The 20567-nt window shown below is 60.6% G+C and overlaps 1 protein-coding gene across 6 annotated transcripts in view; it reads right to left on the reverse strand.

Annotated features, from left to right (window-relative positions):
• Window positions 1–1458: 1458 nt before the first annotated feature.
• The window catches only part of SARDH (sarcosine dehydrogenase), a 61433-nt gene continuing 42324 nt past the window's right edge, over window positions 1459–20567 (reverse strand). For 5 of the 6 annotated variants that reach the window (XM_070455841.1, XM_070455829.1, XM_070455852.1 and 2 more), the window contains 5 exons: window positions 19519–19612; window positions 6575–6737; window positions 5822–5990; window positions 3515–3650; window positions 1459–2728 (listed from right to left, as the gene is read on the reverse strand). In XM_070455841.1, coding sequence (XP_070311942.1) covers window positions 2603–2728; window positions 3515–3650; window positions 5822–5990; window positions 6575–6737; window positions 19519–19612 — 688 coding nt within the window. In that variant the 3' untranslated portion in view covers window positions 1459–2602. The remainder of the gene's footprint in view (window positions 2729–3514; window positions 3651–5821; window positions 5991–6574; window positions 6738–19518; window positions 19613–20567) is intronic. The other variant, XM_070455863.1, reaches the window with a different exon arrangement.

The following is a 20567-nucleotide window of genomic DNA, read 5'->3' on the forward strand; positions in this document are numbered from 1 at the left end:
GTTTATGCTGCGTGACCCCAGGCCAGATGGCTCAGCGCTCGCCTGTCCATCAGGGACGTGGGCAGGAGGTGCTGGCCACCCTAGGCAAGCCCTTTGTTCCATGGCGTGGGGGTGAGCTGAACACTTGTGCCCGTTTGGGCCGGATGGCACCTCTGTGGGGTCCAGGAGGGTCCTCGGCAGGTGGAAGCTCCCCTGGGGGGTCCCCAGGCTGAGGCAGAGCAGCAGAACACAGGGCCTGCCCCAAACCCCTCTGCAGACGGTGGAGGAAGCCCAGCCAGGCCGACACCGCCCGGGGCACACGGCAGGTCACGCCCACCCCGGGACCTTTGCACGTGATGGGCTTGCTGTCCACATCACTCAAGTCTGACCCCAGCGCCTCTCCTTTGCCAAATGCCATTGCCACCGCTCCCAACAGCTGGAGGGCAGTGGGTCCCGTGCCAGACCCGTGAGTGTGAGGCGTCTAGGAATTGAGCAAGCTGGCACCTCATCCTTGCCAGATGCAGAGACCAGAGGCCAGGTGCCGGCAGACCAGTGCAAATGTCTTTGCTGGGTGCAGGGCCCAGGGGCCTGCATGGGCCCTAACAGCCGGCTCAGGCTGCTGGACAGGGGCCAGCGGGAGAGCCGGGTGGGCAGGGGCCTGTCCACTTTCCTCCAGAAGGCACGTTGCCGCCCTGGGTCCCTGCAGAAGGCTCAGAGCTCCCGGGATGGCTGGCCGCATGCGGGCTGAGTCTGAGCGCGGGGGGCCCCCTTCGCCTGTGTCGGCTAACAGCCACGCTCAGCTCAGCCTGTGCAGAGCTCCAGGCGGTGCTCAGAGCCACATGCTCATTCTGCCCAGAGAAACCTTCCAAAACTAAGGCAGCAGAGCGTTTCGGGATTAGGGTGAGGAAGGGCTGGCCCGAGGTCACCGGCTCTGAGGGGAGAGGGCGATCAGTTCAGCCTGAAGCGATGGGGAAGCTTGCTGGGGTTCAGACCTTCCCGAGCTGCCCTTTGGGGTGAAGTGGGTGAGTTGGGGGGCGGCCCATGACAGCCTCTCTCACGTTGGTGGCCAGGTCATTTCCGGACGGTTATTTCTCCCCAGCAGAGGGGCAAACATAGCGAAGGGAGCGTGAACACTTCTGTTTCCGGGCTCAGCCCCTGAGACAGGAGTCACGGTGGAACCTGGGCCGGACCACCCCTCGTCCCGAGCCGCCCCCAGGGACGGCTGCAGAGTGAACGCGTGCTCAGGCCCCGTCGGGGGGTCCAGGGCCAAACCACAGGGCCCGGGGAGCAGGCCTGCTCCCCTCGTCCCCTCTTCTGGCTCCACAGGGTCCTCTCGGGGTCCCCCAGGCCCTCCCATGGGCAGGGGGTCTGCAGGCGTTACTGCACCCGAGGCTCGAGAAAGACAGGCCCCGGCCCTCCAGACTGCAGTCTGATGAGGGTCCAGCTATCCCCCCAAAGTCCACCCGAAGCACAAACATCTTCCCGTGGCCTTGACTTTATTAGCCTGACCTGTTTCAGCCCAGTCCCCGGAGAGGGCTGTGTGGTATGGCACCTCTGAAACCAGCCCCAGGCCCCCAGGACTTTCTACACCCCAGTCACCACATGGCTTCCTGCCCGCATCCCTTCTAGCCCCCTCCCCAGGGAGCTGCCTGGGTCCCGGGGCCGGGCGCCAGTCCCCGCAGGGAAGATGGGAAGTTCTGAAGGCCCTGGGATGGGGACAGGGGGTCACCCCATTCCAGGCCCTGGGCTAGGGCCATCCCCAGGGACTGGGAGAGCGGGGGACGCGGCCCAGAGCTCAGTCAGACAGCAAGGACAGAGGCCATCCCTGCAGGAGAGAGCTGCCAGGTCCGTCCCTAGCAGCACCCCTTCGTCTCCGACATGGGGGTCGAGGGGCCCTGGGGGAAAAAAGGGCAGGAGAGCACAGTGGGGGTGCCCCAGCTGGGACCCTCCCAGCCCTGCTCCTGGCGCTGATTTCAGGGCTGGGAACCCTCTGGGGGCTTCCCCATGTGAAGACCCAAGCAGTCAAGGCAAGCAGAACTCACTTTCTGGATCCACCCCTCCTTCCTGGGACCTGGGGCCAGACCGTCCTGCCAACCCTGACCTCAGGGACGGTGCCAGCCTGGCACGCCTGCTCTCTGCCTTCACTACTGTGCCCGAGGCAGACAGGACGAGTCAGTCCCACACCGCCCCCCATGCCAGACACACCCGCAACTCTCAAGGCTGCCCCAGGCAGCCTGCCCATCAGGGACAGAACACTGGGTGAGGCTCTTTGTCGACCCGCTCTCATGGGGGCCTTCTCCTGTTCAGAAGCTCTCCAGGGCTACAGGCATGGTCCCTGAGCCCAAGGCATGGCAGGTGGCTTTTAAGGGGGGGTTGGGGGGACTCGAGAGCCCCCTTTGGTCAGTGACCACAGAACAGGCCTCCTGGGTCCTCTTTCCACCACCTCTGTCTGCATCTTTTGGGGGCCATGGCGGTAGCTCTTGACGAAGGGCAGGGGAGCCCACATTCCAGCCAGGGTCCAGATCCTGGCGCCCGGGGTGGCGCAGGCCCCTGGGAATGGGCAGCATGGGCCAGCGTGGCAGGTCACCGACCCCCAGACCAGCTGAGTCTCTGCCAGCAGCAGTCAGTAGATCCCCTTCACCCTCTTGTTGTCGGGGTCAAAGGGAGACTTGAGGTGGGCCTGGGCAGCGTAGGTCACCCCCATCCTCTCCAGGGCATAGTCCCCACTCTTCACGAAGTCCAGGGAGACCTGGTGGGCACAGAGGAGGGCCCGCGGTCACTTGGCGCCCTGCAGGAGCCGGGCTAACGCAGCCTGCCTCCCGGGACGGGGCCGCCGTCTCGCCCTCACGCCCCTCCCTCCTCTGAGTCCAGGAACTGCCCTGAGTCCTGAGCAGGTGGACGCCGTGTCCCCGGGCCCCTGAGCTGGACCTGAGCCCCCGGGGTCCAGGGGAGCCGAGGTCTGGCACCGGGGAGAACCTCTCCTGCTGGGCAGCAAGCCCCAACCCATAACCACTGGTCCCTGGGAGGCGGGCAGCCGGTGGGGGAATTTGGGGGTTTATAAATGACGGTTTGGGCAAAATGCTTAGACTTTCTGCACACAGAACAGGCTGCCCCTTCGCCTCATTGCTGAGCCCCCAAATGAGCCTGTGTACGTGTGTTTCTGCGTGCACATGTGCCGGTGTGGTACGTGCGGGTGCACCTGTGTGAACACCGAGTGTGCACACAGCTGTCTGCACGCACACGGGGTCTCCAGCTCCAGGGAGCGGAGCGGGTGAGCCCCGCGCAGAGCCCCTTTCTGACCATGAGAAGCCTGGAGCTTCCAAAGTCAGATTCTGTCAGAAAGAAAATATAGAAACAGCCGCTGGCTATGCCTGGGGAAGACAGGGCCCCATCAGTCAGTCCCCTCACTGTTCTCTGGTCCCCCCAGGCCCAGCCCACCCAGGGAGGGAGGCAGGGGTGCTGTGGAGAGCCCCAGAGGGACCGGGGCTCCCCGTGGCAGTGGGGGGGCGGGGGCGGGGGTGGGGGGGGGACTCACCGGCCCGCCGCTGGGGTCTCGGATGTAGCCATAGGCCAGGGTCTTATTGATGGTGAATCCGAAGTCGGCCCTCCGGACGTGGCCCACCACTTGGCCGTTCCTCCAGATGGCCTCCAGCCCGAACATGGGAACTTTCCTGGAAGAAGCAATAGACAGCTGGGACCCCAGAGCCCCCGAGGGGGATCTCTGCGCTTCGCCTGGCCGAGGAGAAAGGACAGAGCCCGCCAGAGCACGGGCGCCACTCCTCAGGGCTGGTCTGCTATGAGCCCGCGTGCCCCTCACCTGGCCCCCAAGGATGCCGGCGCTCAGGCTTCGAGCACATAAATGGACAGAAAACATCAAAACCAGGACCTGACTTTTGTGTCTATGGAGGCAGGGCCCACGGATTTGGAACTGTCACTCAACGTGTTTTAATCTGACGGCTCTTCTTTTTTGACAGTGTGATGCATCATTTATTAAAAGCATTTTTCTGTGTTACACATAAAATATGAATGCTTGCCGTAAAATTTTTGAAAATTTAAAACAGGGAGGAGGAGAGGATTAAACTGCAATCACAGAAACGCCAGAGCCAGAGCGTTTGGTGCAAATCTTGGCCGGCGTGCCTTCTCCCGCCCGAGTCCTGATGCCTGCAGGCAATGGGCCGGGTGCTGGGGACGAGGGGCCCCAGGGCAGCAGCACCGTGTGGCCCTGCGGGTCCCGGGTGAAGCCGAGGGCCACGCCCGGTGGGCTGTTGGGCACGGCTGGGCTGGTTACGGTAACCGGAACTTGGGGGACCTTGCACTGCGCCAGTCTGGACAGGGTCTGGGGTGCCTCCCGGCACAGAGGCCGGGGTGACAAGGTCCGGGGCCCACAGGTGCAGTGGATGAGGGTGGGGTGGCAGAAGCTTTGCAAACGCATCCTGTCTCCTTTGGTCCTGTCCTATGGGGGTGCCGTGTCCACGGGAGGAGACAGCCTCAGAGAGGCGCCCTGCCCTGCTCAGGGCCCCAGGGCAGAGCTGCAGCATCCTGGCCACGTCCCTCCTCGGGCCTGGACCAGCCAGGCCGCGGCCCCAGGCGGACTCTGCATCCCGGCGGGGAGCCCCGGGGAGGTTGGAGTGGGCCATGGTTGCCACTGTCCGAGGCAGCGGGCGCTTTCTGGAGGGCCAGGCGGACCCCTGCCCTGTCTGCACCCCAAACCAGAGCCGAGTGCTCCCTGGGAGGCGGACAGTCAGGCAGGCAGACGGGCAGCCCGACGGGGTCCCAGGGAGGAGCTAGGAGACGACACGCCCCAGCTCTGCTCACCCTGCACCCCCAACCCCGGCAGCCTCGAGGCTTCCTTTGAAGGAGCTGAATCTGGGAGAAAGGGCACCGCTGGTGTCAGTTCAGCCCCAACCAACGAGACCCAGAGACCCCCGCTGCCCCGGGGATGGCTGCTACCCAGCTCCACATCACCCCATCCACGTCCTCCAACCCCAGCACCAGGGACCCGGGAACCACGCGGGCACAGCTCCCAGCACGTAAGGGTGGCGTGCTCAGAGATGCCGGGGAGGTGGGGGTGGGGGAGAGGTGGGGGGAGGCAGGGGAGAGGTGGGGGTGGGGGAGAGATGGGGGTGGGGGAGAAGAGGTCGGGCGCCCCACGAGGCTTCCTTCCACCTCGGCCACGGGCCTGGGCAAGAACCGCTCTGCCCCTGGGCTCCCGTGGTCTCCATCTGTCAGGGGGGCTGGTGGCCCCAGCCTGGCCCCTGCCCCCGTGGGACCCCTCCCGGGCTGTGGGGAGGCTCTGACCAGGACACGGGAGTGATGGCAGCGCCCTGATGGGCAGCCAGATCAGGGGGCCTCAGCCGGAGCCTCCCACAAAGTCCGCGTGGCTCGGCAGGGCTCCCCCTTTCAGAACACTTGTTCAGAGGAACTTCCCAGCCGTCCAGTGCTTAGGACTGCAGCTTTCCCTGCCAAGGGCACGAGTTCAGTCTCTACGTGGGGAACTAAGATCCTGCAAGCCGCATGGTACGGCCAAAATACAGTGAAACAAAACCGGTGTTTGCTGAGGGCTGCCCTGTTCGCTCCCTACCGACCACCACCAGCCCACGCCCGGTTTGGCCCCCGGCCTGGCGCTGGTGGGATCTGAGTTGCAGCCCCAGCTTCAGAGTCAGGCCCGCTGTGGACCCAGCCCTGCCTCGTGGGTCCCAGTCTCTTCCCTGTCGGGGGCTGCGGTGCGCGCTCTGGGAGAGTGTGCCTGGCCTGCCGGGAAAGGGGGAGCCCAGAAGCACCGTCCCTTGCGTCTGCACGGCCGCTCCCCGCTCCCGGCGGCCCCAGCCCCAGCGGTACTCACTGGTCCACGGTGAAGCCCAGCAGGCGCCGGCGGAGGCCCTCGGCCTGCTGCTTCTCCAGGGCCTCGCGCCCCAGGAAGGGGATGGAGGACCTGAGCTTGCAGGTGAAGGCCAAGCCCGCCTCCAGGGGGCTGTCGTCAGCCCGGAGGTCGGCGTGCCACTGCCGGTAGCCTGGAGTGGGGGAGGCCACGGGGTCACTGTCCAGCGGGGGGGGGACTTCAGGAGACGCCCCAGGAGGTGCCCTCCCGTCACACCCTCAGCCTAGACCCTCCATGACTTGGGCTTTCTGGGGGCTGGGAGCATCGTCAGTCACAGGAGGCGCCCTGGCTGAGCCCCAGAGTCAGACCGCCCCCAGCAGCATCGCCGCACGTCTCTGCCATCAGGCTGGAGGTCCTGGGGAGGGGGCAGCAGCGAGCGGGGCAGCTCGGAGGGCCCCCTCCTGCTCTGATGGTCTTCAGCTCTCTCTGGGAATCTCAGCGCTGAATCCAAATCTGGCTCTGGGCCCCCTTCCCCTGGGAGATACCTTCCCCTGCGCCCCCCTCCCAAGAGTGCTGGGGTCAGAGATCCCAGCACCGTCCCCAGGCCTGCGTGGAGGACCTGGTACAAGGCCAGCGAAGGGGCTTTGGGGAAACAGTCTGTGTGGGGGTACGGGGCGGCCCAGCACGGCAGGAAGGGGGCACGGGGATGTATGGGGGCCGGTTAACAGCCTCCAGTGAGGCTCAGCGCCCCACCTGTGGTCCAGGACCCGCACACACCTTTCTCGATGCTCAGGGAGTCAATGGCCCGGTAGCCGGCATTGACGAGGCCGTGCTTGGCCCCCGCTGTCATCAGGGCCTGGTACACGGGCAGGCAGGATGGCCCCGGGGCGTGCAGCTCCCAGCCCAGCTCCCCCACGAAGGACAGCCTCACAGCCCGGACCTGGGGGCGAGGCATAGCTCAGACCTGGGTCAGGGTGGAGGTCCGGCCACCACTGATGGGTGGACACTTCCTACCGCCACCACTAAGAGCCAGACCTGGGCCCAGGCCATAGGCCACCAAGAAACGGGGCCTGCCGGCGAGAGTCCTCAGGAGCGCTCTGGAAATCTTTGAAAGGAAGAGATGTTGTCATTGGGAGTGGAAGTGGACACATGGTTCCCAGGCCACAGCTCGTCTCCTAAATGGCCGTAGGAGTGTCCTGGGGCCTCAGTAGCCAGGGGCAGAGGACCACGGAAGTGAGCTCTCTGCCAGGTCTAAGGCCCAAAGTCCAAAACCAGGGTGTGGGCAGGGCCGCGCTTCCTCTGTAGGCTCCGGGGCGGGTCCCTCCTGCCCATTCCCTCTCCCAGGGGTCCAGGCTCTGCTGACGTGGACGCGTCACGCTGGCCTTGGCCTCCATCTCCTCCGTGTCTGTGTCTCCCCATCTCTCATCAGGACACTGGCTGCTGGGCAGAGCCCCCCCTTACCAGGGTGCTCTCATCCTGCAATCTTCACCGTCATTGAATCAGCAAAGCCCCTGATCCCAAGGTCCCATTCCCAGCCCGGGGGTGATGTCTCTTTAGGGGGCCACCATTCAATCACTGCGGTGACCTTGGGCAAGACTCTTGGCCTCTCTCTGGCCTCTAAATGGGGTCAGGAGCCTGGCTTTGTTTGTCTTAGGAAGCTCTGAGGGGGTGTCCCCGAGGAAGGATGGGGAGTCGACCACACCACGCATGAGTCACAGCAGGCACACTTAGCGTGTTCGGGGCAGTGGGGGGGGGGGGCAGCCGGGCATCGGGCGAGTGTCCTGGTCGCCCCCCACCCCAGTGGACCTCGGTCAAGAGCTAGGATCTGAAGGCAGGCACAGCCTCTGCCCCCCAGGCCTTGAACTTGGAAGGACACAGCCAGACGCCAAAGCCGGCTCCAGGGCAGGCGGGGGGAAGGACCCTGAGGCAGGCACAGGCCAAGCTGGGATCTTGAGCGGGGCTTGCTGTCACGGACAGGCCTTCCAGACAAGCGGAAGAGCGGGTGCAAAGGCGCAGAGCTGGAGCAGGTGTGAGCGTTGTCGGGATGGGGGCGGGGGGGACAGGTAAGAAGGCTGGCGGGTGGGACCGGAAGGGCCTCGTCAACGGGCTACTGACTCTGGACCATTAAAGCACTGCCCAGGGCTGGTTTCACAGGCCAGGGAAGGGACCGCGGGCCCCCAAACCGCATGGAAGGGAGGGTGCCGTTCACGGAGTGCCTCTGGGCCTGCTCTCTGTAGAAATCACTACACAAAGTTCCCGGGGATGAAGCAGAAACAGGGGCTCCGGAGACAGCCCGCCTGGCCCCCACACACACAGTGCTGACATGGGGACAGCCGGTCTCTAGGCGAGCGTGTCCTTCAGCCTGAGCCCCGCGCCAGCAGCCACGTGGAGGCCACAAGCAGGAGGTGGGGACGCCTGGCCCGGCAGCCTGGCTTTTCCTGCCCGGCTGGTTGGTGCTGGGTCATTTGTACACTCAGCACCTGCTGGTTGCTTCCAGCCTGCGGGCAAACCCTTGAACGTCCAGTGTCCCCGTGTGCGGGGCCGGGCACGGCCCTGTCCAGGTCACAGAAGGGACAGGGGCCGCAGCCGGCCACAGTGCTCCCAGAGGCGGAGGTCCCGATCCCTTCACAGCTCTGAGCCCGAGGGGCTGCCCGGGACAGCTCCCGCGGCGATAAGGTCAGCAGACGGAGAGTCAGCCCGTTCTCCCGAATGACTTGAAATCACAGCCGCTGGGAGGGCTGGATTCAGAAAGCTTTTGAAAGGCACACATCTGCTCTGAGCTACCATGTGCCCGGGGCCTCTCAGAAAACTCAGAATTGACTCAGAAAACGTACTGTTGACATTTCCCTGCTCCCCTGGTGCAAGCCGTGGGCCCCTGACAAAGACTGCCTTGTCAACGGGGTTCTAATTTTAGACAGACAACAGAGGAGCTTGGGGCTCAAAGCCAATCTCATTTCAAACAGGAAAAAAATCATTTTTAAAGCTCACCCATTAATGGGCCCAGGACTGCGGGTCTTGTCAGACACACTCCCTCCCCCAGTTAAGTCAGGCTCTTGAGTGAATTCAGGGGTGGGATGGAGCGACCTGGCCCTTTCCCCAGCTCCCAGGAATCCAATGAGGCTGGGAGGCCGGCCGGCACGCTCTCCATTACAGCCCTGTGGGCAAGCCCAGCTCTCAGGGGGCTGAATAAATACTTCACGGACGGAGCGGGCAGACAGGTGCAGAGGGCCAAAGCTCTACTCTCCGGCAAAGCGAGGGGAAGGCCTTTGGGATTCCTAGTGACTTTCTAAGTTGCCAGCATCACTGGTTCTCGAGACGTCTTGCATTTTTCTCTACTGAAGCTGTGGATTTAGGCGAGCCCTGAGGTCTTCTGAGAGGATCACAGACCGAAGGGACAGGCCAAGAACCAGTGCATCTGGAACTTGAGCTCAGAGTCAGCCAGACCCATGGGCCGTCCTCCCCCAGCCCCAGTGCCCACATCTGATAAACGGGGGTGAGCATCAAGCTCATGGAAGGCAGGTGCCTGGTACCGCCATCTGCCAGTCAGCATCAGCTTGGATCAGCTTTAAAAGCGAGCCCCAAACCCTCTGCAGAATAGCCCCACCCTGTTCTGGGAACCATGGAGAGTGGAAGGGGCCACAGAGATGCAGAAGGTCAATAGGAAAAGCCTGAAACTAGGTTTTATTTAAACCTTTTGTGACCCTCAGGACTCCCCTGATACTGTTAGAACCAACAAACCAAGTCAGCAAGGTTGCAGGATACAAAATCAACACTCAAAAATCAGCTGCATTTTTATACTCTAACAACAGACCACCTGAAAAGGAAATCAGAAAAAATTCCATTTACAGTCACACCAAAAAGAATAAAATACTTAGGAAAAAACCCAACCATGGAGGTGAAAGACTTGCACGCTGAGAACTACAAAACATTGCCAAAAGAAACGAAAGACACTAATGGAAAGACAACTCTTCTGTTTGTGGGTTGGAAGACTGAATATCACCAAGATACCAATATTCCCCAAAGTGATCCACAGATTCAGTACAATCTGTATCAAAATCCAGTGGCGGGTTTTTTTTTGGCAGAAATAGAAAATTTCACCCTAACAGTTACATGAGTGACCTCGAATAGCCAAACAATCTCAGAAAAGAACAAGGCAGAAGACTCACTTCCTCATTTCAAAACTTACTACAAAGCTGCCACAATCAAAACACTGCTACTGGCATGAAATCAAACAGACAAATGGAATAGGAAAGAGAGCCTAGAAATAAACCCTCATGTAAATACCTAGTGACCTTTAACAAGGGATCCAAGACCGTTGGGACTTCCCCGGCAGCTCAGTGGTAGAGTCTGCCTGCCAATGCAGGAAACGGAGGTTCAGTCCCCGAGGGGGGAATATCCCTTGGAGGAAGAAATAGTGATCCACTCCACTATTCTGGCCTGGGAAAACCCCATGGACCTTGGAGCCTGGCAGGTTACAGTCCAAGGGGCCACAAAGAGTTGGACAGGACTGAGCGTGCACGCAAGCCTGCATGCCATGACTGTCCCATGGGGAAAGGACAGTGATCGGCAAACGGAACCTTCTCTTCTACCACATACACCATACACGTGCGTTAACTCAAACCGAGTTAAAGCCCAAATGCGAGCCTGCAGACTGTGAAAGCCCTAGAGGACAATCCAGAGGGAAGCTCCATGACTCTCGACTTGGCAATGATTTCCCAGACGTGACACCAGAGGCGAAGGCAACGAAGAGCAGAATGGGCTAAACGGGAGTCCAGCAAGTGTAAAAGCTTCTGTGCGTCAGAGGATGCGACCCACAGTGAGAAGTCAACCTGCAGAACTGGAGAAAACACCCAAAAGTCCTGTATCTGATAAGGGGTTAACATCCAGAATATATAAAGAACACCTACAATTCAACAAAAACAAAACAACCTGATTAAGAAATGAATTAAGAACTTGAATAGACATTTTACCAAAGATCTACAAATGGCCAACAAGCATATGAAAAGATGGTCAATGTCACGAAACATTAGAGAAATGTCAACCAAAACCACAATGAGATATGACTTCTAAGCCATTAGCATTTCAAAGAAAACAGAAAATAATCAGTGTTGGCAGGAATATGAAGGAATTGGAACCCTTGGGCGCAGTTGGGGGAATGCAAAATGGTGCAACTGTTAGGAAAAACAGTATGGTGATTCCTCGAAAAGCTAAAAATAGAACTGCCATATGTCCAGCAATCCCACGTCTGGGTGTATATGCAGAAGAACTGAAGGGTGGAACAAGGAACTGGTCTGGTCCCGTACCTGCCGGGCAGAGGCAGACAATAAGCAGCCGGAGCAGGACCCTGTGAGGTCCTGCTGGGAGCAAGGTCCTTCCCTGCTCGGCTCAGCTGGGCCACCACTCGGGAATCACCAGGGCTTGCTCAGGGCCCATCTTTCCAGCGCCCGGGTGACCCACAGAGGAACGAACTGCTTCTAAAGCTAGCAGGAGCCCCCTGCGAGGCTCAGACTCCTGGGCTGGGGAACAGAGACCTGATGGGACCCCTCGGTGAAAAGAGACCGTGCTGGGGGTGGCGAGGCAGAGCCGTCAAGCCCCAGACATCTGCATGAGCAGCACCCCTGCCGTGCGGCTCTCCTCCAGCCTGAATTTGCTCAGAGACCCTCTCCTCACTGGAAGGACTGATGCTGAAGCTTTAAGTTCAACACTTTGGCCACCTGATATGAAGGGCTGACTCATTGGAAAAGACCCTGAGGCTGCGAAAGACTGGGGGCGGGAGGAGAAGGGGATGACAGAGGATGAGATGATTAGATAGCATCATCAATTCAATAGACATGAATTTGAGGAAACTCCGGGAGTTAGTTAAGGACAGGGGAGCCTGGCGTGCTGCAGCCCATGGAGCCGCAAAGAGTCTGACACGACTTAGCGACCAAACAACAACCGCCAACCTCTCCTTTAGGAAGATTCTGGGTTTCAGGCCCCTCCACCCAGGACCTGTGAGGCCCTGGAGAGAGTTATGCAGGAGGCTAGGGGTCCCCGCTGCTGAGAGAGGATTGTCCCCTCTGCCCGTCACCTGCTTCACTCTAGGTGGCAGCTGAGATGGTCAGCGAGACGCGGTGAGGGAGCGCTCTCCCCCCACGGACGGAGCTGTGTCTGCATCAGCCTTGGCTGCAGCAGCCTTGGAGCTTATCTGCCTTGTAAGGACAAGGATGGAATCCGGAACACGAGCATCAGATGCCTCTGAGCCCCCAGCCCCAGGGCTCTGCACATGTGGCTGGTTAGCAATGTTTGTCATTCCACACGGGGTCTCCTGCCCCAGACGCAGGTGGCAAACCCAGCGAGATGAAGCTTCCAGCCACGCTTTCCACAAACACCTGTGTTCCAACATCGCAGGGGGCCCCCGCATCACCCCAGGATCCGGGCCCTCTTCAGTCCTCAGGGTGCTGCCTGGCCATCCTGGCATTCACACCTGACACTGGGCGGTGAGGGCCAGCCGCCCCCCAGAGCTGGCGCCGTGCTGGCTGAGAGCGTGGGCTGGGGTGCCACGTACCTACTCGGTTTAAATCTGAGGCACCAACGTCGCATCCCCGTTGACTGAGATCCCTCTGAGTCTGCTCTGCAAATCCTGGGTGGGAATAGGGTTCACAGAGTCTTGGGAGCGGTCAACAGAACTGTCAGCCCGGGGCCCCCGGCCGCCTGGCGAGGCGGGTGCTGCTGGCACGCGCGTTTTACAGATGAGGAAGCTGGGGTTCAGGGAGGTCAGGCCACCTGCCCAAGGCCCCGTGATGTCCTGGAAGATGTTTGACAACCAGCTCTCGGGAGGCAGGGGTTGTTTCGCAAACTTTACCCCTTTCTGCTGGGTGAACAGTCCTACCACGGTTGATTTCAAGCTGCCAGTGGTTTAACCACCACCTGCCAATTTTCCTCCAGCTTTAGCCACCAGCTCTCACGAGCTGGAAGGAGCACTTTCCAGCACGCTCAGAGGACTCACAGCCAGTAAGTCAGAGCAGGCGCTCCACGCTATAAGCTCTCCACACTCCCGCCCTAGCCTCGACTGACTCACTGGATTATTCTGGGGGCAGCGAATACACTCAGGTTTCAGCAAGATGGATTTGGGGGCTTCCTGAAATTCCTGCCAGCTCTCCATGGGGGGGACGGGAATGGGGGTGGTGGTGCTGGGTCCCCATCCTGGCTTGGATCAAAGGCCACGTGGGCGCCCTGGGCAGGACAGTACATGTGGCTCCTGTGGGGTGGGTGCTCTGGCCACAGATGACATCAGAACCAGCCTGGGGTGGCCTCCCTGGGCAGATGCCACAAGAGGGCTTGAGCAGATGTGTCCACAGACACAGACACAAGCCTCTATGTCCGCCCGTCTCAAATCACATTAGCTCACGGAGGTTTTACATGCTTCCGGGGAGTTTGGTTGTGTAACAGCACCCCTGACTCACCAGACACGTCATCCAAACTTAGTCATCCCTTTAAATAAATGAGGATCCTAGGGCCCCCAAGGCAAGGGATAGACAGGGATCTAGGCACATTGCAGTCCCCTGCAGGGGCCTGGGGCCCCGAACCCACAGAAGAGTGGGGAATTCAGCTGGTGGTAAGACTTAAAGGATCTTCATTTTTCAAATCCTCTGAACAACCCAAGACACTCTTGACTCCAAAAACATCCTTCTATGTCAATGTGCAATCTCTCACTGCAGTCTGGTCCAGAGGGCTAGCGTGCAGGCTTGCTGGTAGTTCTGGTGAAGGTGGTTCTGGGGATAGTAGAGGTGATGGTAATGATGGTGGTAAAGATAATGGTGATGGTAGTGGTTAGTGAGGATAATGGTGATGGTGGTGATGATGGTGGTGATGGTGGTGATGATGGTGGTGATGGTGGTGGTGAAGGTGGTGGTGATGGTGCTGGTGAGGGTGATGGTAGTGGTGAAGGTGGTGGTGATGGTGATGGTGATGGTGGTGATGATGGTGGTGAAGGTGATGGTGATGGTGATAATGATGGTGATGGTGATGGTGGTGGTGAAGGTGGTGGTGATGATGATGGTGGTGATGTGGTGGTGAAGGTGATGGTGGTGGTGATGATGATGGTGATGGTGATGGTGGTGTGTGGTGGTGATGATGGTGGTGATGGTGATGCTGAAGGTGGTGGTGATGGTGGTGGTGAAGGTGATGGTGATGGTGATGATGGTGGTGATGATGGTGATGATGGTGGTGATGGTGATGCTGAAGGTGGTGGTGATGGTGGTGGTGAAGGTGGTGGTGATGGTGAAGGTGGTGGTGATGGTGAAGGTGGTGGTGGTGGTGAAGGTGGTGGTGATGGTGAAGGTGGTGGTGATGGTGAAGGTGGTGGTGGTGGTGAAGGTGGTGGTGATGGTGGTGGTGGTGGTGGTGAAGGTGAAGGTGGTGGTGATGGTGATGGTGATGGTGGTGGTGAAGGTGGTGGTGAAGGTGATTGTGGTGAAGGTGATGGTGGTGAAGGTGAAGGTGGTGAAGGTGGTGGTGGTGAAGGTGATGGTGAAGGTGGTGATGGTGATGATGGTGATGGTGGTGGTGAAGGTGATGGTGATGATGGTGGTGAAGGTGGTGGTGAAGGTGATGGTGAAGGTGATGGTGATGGTGAAGGTGGTGGTGGTGAAGGTGGTGGTGATGGTGGTGAAGGTGGTGGTGGTGGTAGGGTATAGTGACTGGAAACCAATTTTCCAAGAATAATAATAAATAAAAGGTATGGTACTTCCTTGGTGATGCAGTAGATGAAAATCTGCTCGCCGATTCAGGGGACACGGGTCCGTCCCCTGTCCAGGAGGATTCCACAGGCCGCAGAGCAACGAAGCCTGTGAGCCCCAACAACTGAGACTGTGCGCCTTAGAGCCTGTGCTCCACAGCACGAGAAGCCGCTGCAGGGATGGTGTCCCGCAACTAGAGAGGCGCCCCTGCTCATCGCCACTAGAAAAAGCCTGCACACAGCAACGAAGACCCAGCACAGACAATACATAAATAGATACATCTTTAAAAAAAGGTGTGACGCTCAAACCGCACTCCACAAACTTGGCCATCTCTGAGGATCAGAAGGTAAACAGTGTGGGGCACCCCCAGAAAGACCCCACCTGCACCTACAGACAAGCAGGGACTGCAGGGTCGGAATATCCTTGCAGAGAAAGGTTCTGCCCTGGAGGAACTTCCAGCATCTCTGAAGCACACTCGTGGGGTGCCCAGAGCCCCCAACCTCGTTCCAGCCACACCCTGTGCTTACAGTTCGACGGCAAGAAGCTGTCACTGTCCCCACCAGAGAGCCCTGCATGGTGGCCACCACATCCTTCCCAACTACACACACTCTGTCTCTCCAGGGCCGTGGTGAATTCGCACAAATTGTGCAAGGCGACTTTTCAGGCAATGGCTAAAACCTAGCTGGCAAACCCAGGCTCTATGAAGGTACAGGCCTCCTGCCTCTGTATGAGGCATGCAGCGGGGGAGAACAGTCCACCCTGGACTAATGGAATCCTAATAGTGAGACGCACACAGTCAGGAAAAGAAATGCAATTTCCTTTTGACCCGAAATTAATTTTCAGAAGAAAATTGCTTTATCACGTGGCCTCAAGATGAGCTTCGAGCCCAGCACCTGCTGCTTTCCAGAGGGGCCCCCGTCCTCGGCTGAGGCTCAGGGACACCGTGTCTTCCCTGAGAACCAGGCCGGGAGCAGACCTACACTGGAAACCTCGCTGGCCTTGAGGACATCTGGTCAGCTGGCAGCCGAGGGGACAGCTCCCGCCCCGTTCTTCCGACAGGAATGTGAGGATCTTGGAAGCCTGGGGCCCGTCCAAGCATCTCAGAATTGCTACAAAACAACGGCGCTGCTCTGCTTAGGACATGGCGCGACTGGTGGCATTGCTCAGCCACGGTCGCCCACCTGGGCCTTTGCCGTGAGGGTGGGTCTTCACGGGCAGTAGCGGGGTCCCGCTCACCCACCCTTGGGCGGGATCTGTGGTTCTGGGCTCTGACCCTCATCGTCCCGCGCATCCCTTGTGACCCGGAGGTCTGGCCGATGACTCAGACACACACATTCCTCTCCCGCAGCTGGTTGGCTGGCGACCAATTATCTCCCATAAAGACTTGGCCCTGAACTCCCGCCCCAGCATCTCAACATTGATGGAACTGGTGTCAACACATGTTGATGTTATTTAGGAGAGCATGAAATTCCCCCTGGATCCAGAGCGCTCAGGACGTCTGGACAGACTTACAGGACGGCTCAAAGACGCTGACGGCTCTGTGTGACAGATGGGGAAACTGACCCCAGAAAGGGGGCTCCCAGGGGTAGGACCAGAAGCCAGGCCTGCTGGCCGCCAGCTCTGCTGGGCCCTGACGGGACTGCGTCCCGGACCCCCAGATCCCGGGCCAACCCAGCTCCCAGCTCCCTGTCTGCCTGTGAGGCTGCCTCGGGCAGGGCCGGGGCAGCGGCCAGCCCAGCTCCCGCGGCATGAGTCCCGCTGGCCGCCGTCTTGCAGGCCGGTGGATGGGGAGGCCTTCAGGCCACCCTCTGGGACCATCTGGGAAATTGTGGCCCCGGCCACCGCAAGGTCATAACAGCAATACCACGGGACCAGAGCCCCACCGGTGGGGCCTCAGGGGGAGGTGTAGTCACCATGGCCAGACTGGAATCCTCCCCTTACACGTGCTCCCGGGACCCCCTCACTCCCTGTCGGCTCGCGGTAGGGGCTGCGGACTCTCTCCGCCCAGGCCTGGGGGCCAGTGCAGGCTGGGCTGGGGCTGCCGCATCCTTCCTGCCCCCAAGACCAGACAGGCTGCAAGCCTGATGAGCCCCTGACGTGGTGGGCTCCCAGCCAGCATGCCAGAGCTCACTCCAGGGGCGGCTGCAGCCTGCTCAGCGCCGGGAGAGACCCTGAGGATTAGAAGGGAAGGCCAGAGCTCAGCCGGGCACCCACGCTGGCCGAGTGTGAGCCGGTGGGCTGGGCCGCGCCTGGAGAGCGTCTCTCCCGTCCTCCCCCAGAGGGGAGGCAGGAAATACCGCAGGACTGCTGCTCGGCCCGGAAGGCTGGGGCCGTGACCCTGGGACACCTCTGCTTCTGGGTCCTGGTTCTGAGCAACGTGTCTAAGGTCAATAATCAAAGTCATAACAGGCCTGCCGTCATGGGGAGCCCATCACAGAGCAATTCCAAGGAGAAGTGGCCCGACCAGGTGGCCCACATCTGGCCCTAGAGAGGGTAACGCAGCATTTCAATCTCAGGCAGTATTTCAAGGAACAAGAAAACTATCCCGACAGTGTCCTAAGAGAAGCTGAGTGCACAAACTGTGTACAGTTTGTGGGACGATCCTGCTCCTGTTTTAGAGTTTACAGGCAGAGGAAAGGGACAGACGGCGGAAGGAAACATTCTGTTCACTTCGGGCTTTCTCTCAGGTGGAACTGGAGTTCTTGTTAACTTGCTCGTGTCTTACGAATGTTCCCGCTATTTACAGTGAAACACTGACGCCCGTCAACTCTTCGGCCAGACCATCTGGCTGGTGAGAAAGGGCAGGCTCAGCGAGGTCAAGGGGGGCCACCCAAAGGGGTCGCGCCAGGAGGAGGTCTGCACCCAGGCCCTGCACAGCAGCTGGAAATGGGGCAAGCAGCGAGGTGCTTGCGATAGAACCGCTGAGCCAGCTGCTGGGGGGGTGGGGGGAGGCAGCGGAGAGAAGCAGCCTGCGGACTTCCTGCACCCCGCTTCTGCCCCCGAGCACCCTGTGGCCCCCAACTTGTGCCTGTCGACCCGGAACAGGCTTCACCCTACAGTCTGGCCTCCGCTTCCACTGGCCCAGCCCGGCTCCCAGGCCCCAGAGGCCAAGGTGCAGCCAGCCAGCCATGGGCCAGGCCTGGGGAGGCAGCCAGGGCCAGGAAGGGCCGCCCCCCCGCCCCCCAGGGTGGGTGTGGGGAGGCAGCCGGAGCCCGTTGTCCCAGCCCAAGCCCCCAGCGCCTCCCTGGAGTGGTCCTCAGCTGGAGGGGCAGCCTTCCCACCTGCTCTCTTCAACGCGAATCCCGAACCACACACAGGCTGAGCCACGCCAGCTGCCCACCCCCAAACCCGCCCGGCATCCCAAGTCAGAACCCCTACTCCCGAGTTGGGGACACTGCACAGACCCCCCCCGGGGGGCCGAGAGGGCCTGAGCTGCCCTCAGGGCAGGCCAGCAGCCACAGTGGCCTGGGGCGGAGCTGTGCTGTGCTCTCAAGATGCACACCCTCTCTGGTCCTGGCAGGCAGCGCTGCACCAAGGAGGCAGGAAGCGAGCTAGACAGAGACAGCCCCGCTTCCTGCCCCCAGCGCGGCCTCCGAGAGCGCAGGCAGAGCAGAGCGCCTTTATCTGCCTCCTCCTGGCAGCCTCCTTGCTGACGTCAGTGAGACACTGTTTACTTGCTAACAGGACCCAGACTGCGTGACCTCCGCCCCTCTGCAGGCCAGGATCTGGAACCTTCCCGCAAGCTCCCAGAAGAACGCAAGGAGAGTAAAAGTGGGGGTGCCCTCAAATCCAGCTGTCTGTCTACCCCCTGCCTCCTTACGGCCTTGTCTGTGTTATTGACACAGAGTCACGCAGTTTTTTATGTTCCATTAGCTGGGGGGGCCTGGGCAGTCCATCCGACTTCTCCGAGCTCAGGTTAGGGAAGCACCTGTCCTGGGGGTAACATTTCCTACATCAGGAGCTGCTGGAAGACCTCATTCAACGCATGGGGCTGTGACCACCTCCAGGGTGACGGCACACCTGCTAACAGGGCAGTGCTGCCCCCCACCCACGGGGCTCCTGCTCTGGGAACATGCGGTCACGTCTGGGGTGCTCCTGGCGTCCAGGGGATGCAGGCCGGGCCTGCCGCTCCACATGCTGCAAAGCTCCCCGCCCCGAATATCTGCTCCACAGCATTGTTGATTGCGTAGGGCTCAGAAGCCCTGAAAGAAGCTTCACGCCACCGGGAGGGTGAAGCTGGAGCCGTGTGAGCCCTTGGCCGACAGCGGCTGACGTTACTTTGACCGCCTGCTCCTCACCTCGGCCCCAAGAAGTCAGAGTGGAAATCGTTACACTTATTTTCCAAAAAGGAAACCAAAGTCCAGGAGTAGGACGTGCTCGCTGACCAGAGCTGGACCCTGGACCTGGCCCAGGGTCTCGGAGGATGGCGGGTCCACTGGAGCTGTCCACAGTCTCAGAAGCTTCTGGCCCTGGGACCCAACTTTCTGAGCTGGGAGATGGGCAAGGGTGCCGCCCAGGGGCCTGGCAGGGCACCCCGAGCAGTCCCTGCCCCCTCCCATGGTGCCAGGGGAGGGGGGACAGTCAGGAAGACCAGCTCTCTGCTCAGGACACGCAGGCCTCGGGAGCAGCAGAAGTGACCACTGTCCTCAGCCCCGAGCCCCGCAAGGAGGCGCAGGAAACGTGCTGATGCGGGAGGGTGTGCCCCACACCTGAGAGGCGGAGACGGCAGGCAGCCGCAGAGGCAGCAAGGCTGAGGCAGAAGCTGGGGACCGGGCCCCCCACGTGTGCCAGGCACTGACTTGGACCCCTGCTCCTCCTCCGAGGCCCTAACAGCCGGTGGGCGTGACGTCTGGACCCCCACTTTATTGCAGGGAAGCCGGGCCCAGGGAGATCCAGAACCTTGCCCAAGGGCACGAGGCTCCCGGGCCCCGGGTTTGTCCCCACGCCGCACGCTGCAGCTGCCACCCACAGCCCGGGGGCCCCTGGGCAGCTGCTACCTACCAGGTGCCCGGCGGCTCTCACCAACTTGTGGGTGGAGAAGGGGAAGGCCTCGTCGCTCAGGTCGGCCTCCAGCACCTCCTGGAGAATGGCCCGGCTGTGAGCAAGGACAAGGCTGGTCAGTAAGTAGGGCAACACACACCTGCCAAGCCCCGCTGGGTGTGCGCCCCAGGCTGGGAAGGCTCTGAGGCCGAGATCCTGTCCTCACGGGGCAGACCGACAACAAACATGCTGTTAATAAGCACACCGAGACGGAGACGCGCAAAGACCCAGTCACACGAGAAAGGTGCCTTCGGGACTTCCCTGGCCGTCCAGCGGCTAGGACTCTGTACTTCCGCTGCCGGGGGTGTGGGTTTGATCCCCAGTGGGGGAGCTAAGATCTCAAATACCAGGTACCATGGCCAAAAAAATTTTCAAATTAAAAAAAAAAAAGGCACCTTCATCAGAAACAGTGACAGAAACAGCCAAGCCCTGGCTCTCCTTTCTCAGATGGGGAACCCGGGCCCGGGGCAGCTGTCTAAGCAGTTAACGGCCCGCCTGCCAAAGCTCCCCAAGGACAGGGGCCTCTCCTCAGCCCTCTGCCCGACTGTGCCCGGAGAGTCTGACCCCCACGCTTGATGGTTCTCCTGAGACCTCCCAGTGTCCGTGGAAGCCCTCACTTCAGGGGTGCCTGGCTTCTCGCCTCCCTCCCTGCCAGCCGAGTTCACTATTGCACGTTCCCTCCAGGCGCCCCGGCCCCTGTTGAATCTTCCGTCATCCTTCAGGTCTTGGCTCATCTGTCACCTTCTGCAAGAAGCCCTCCCTGACTCCCAGTTGAGAAGAGCCAGTCGGCAGCCTGATTCCCTGAGTCGGGATCAAGTCCCCCGTCAACGCCCCCGGCCTGAGCCCGTGGCCCTAATATGTCTCCTGCCAGGGCACCTCTCGTGGTTGCAAACCTGCCCCACTGAACCGGGAGCTCCGTGCCGACAGGGCCCCCTCTGCAGACGTGCCTGGCACAGAGAGAGGGCATTCGGTAAATGGGACTGATTGAAGGTGGGCTGGCTTTGCACTGC

The sequence above is a fragment of the Odocoileus virginianus genome, chromosome 2 (genome assembly GCF_023699985.2).
Source record: "Odocoileus virginianus isolate 20LAN1187 ecotype Illinois chromosome 2, Ovbor_1.2, whole genome shotgun sequence".
Classification (NCBI taxonomy): domain Eukaryota; kingdom Metazoa; phylum Chordata; class Mammalia; order Artiodactyla; family Cervidae; genus Odocoileus; species Odocoileus virginianus.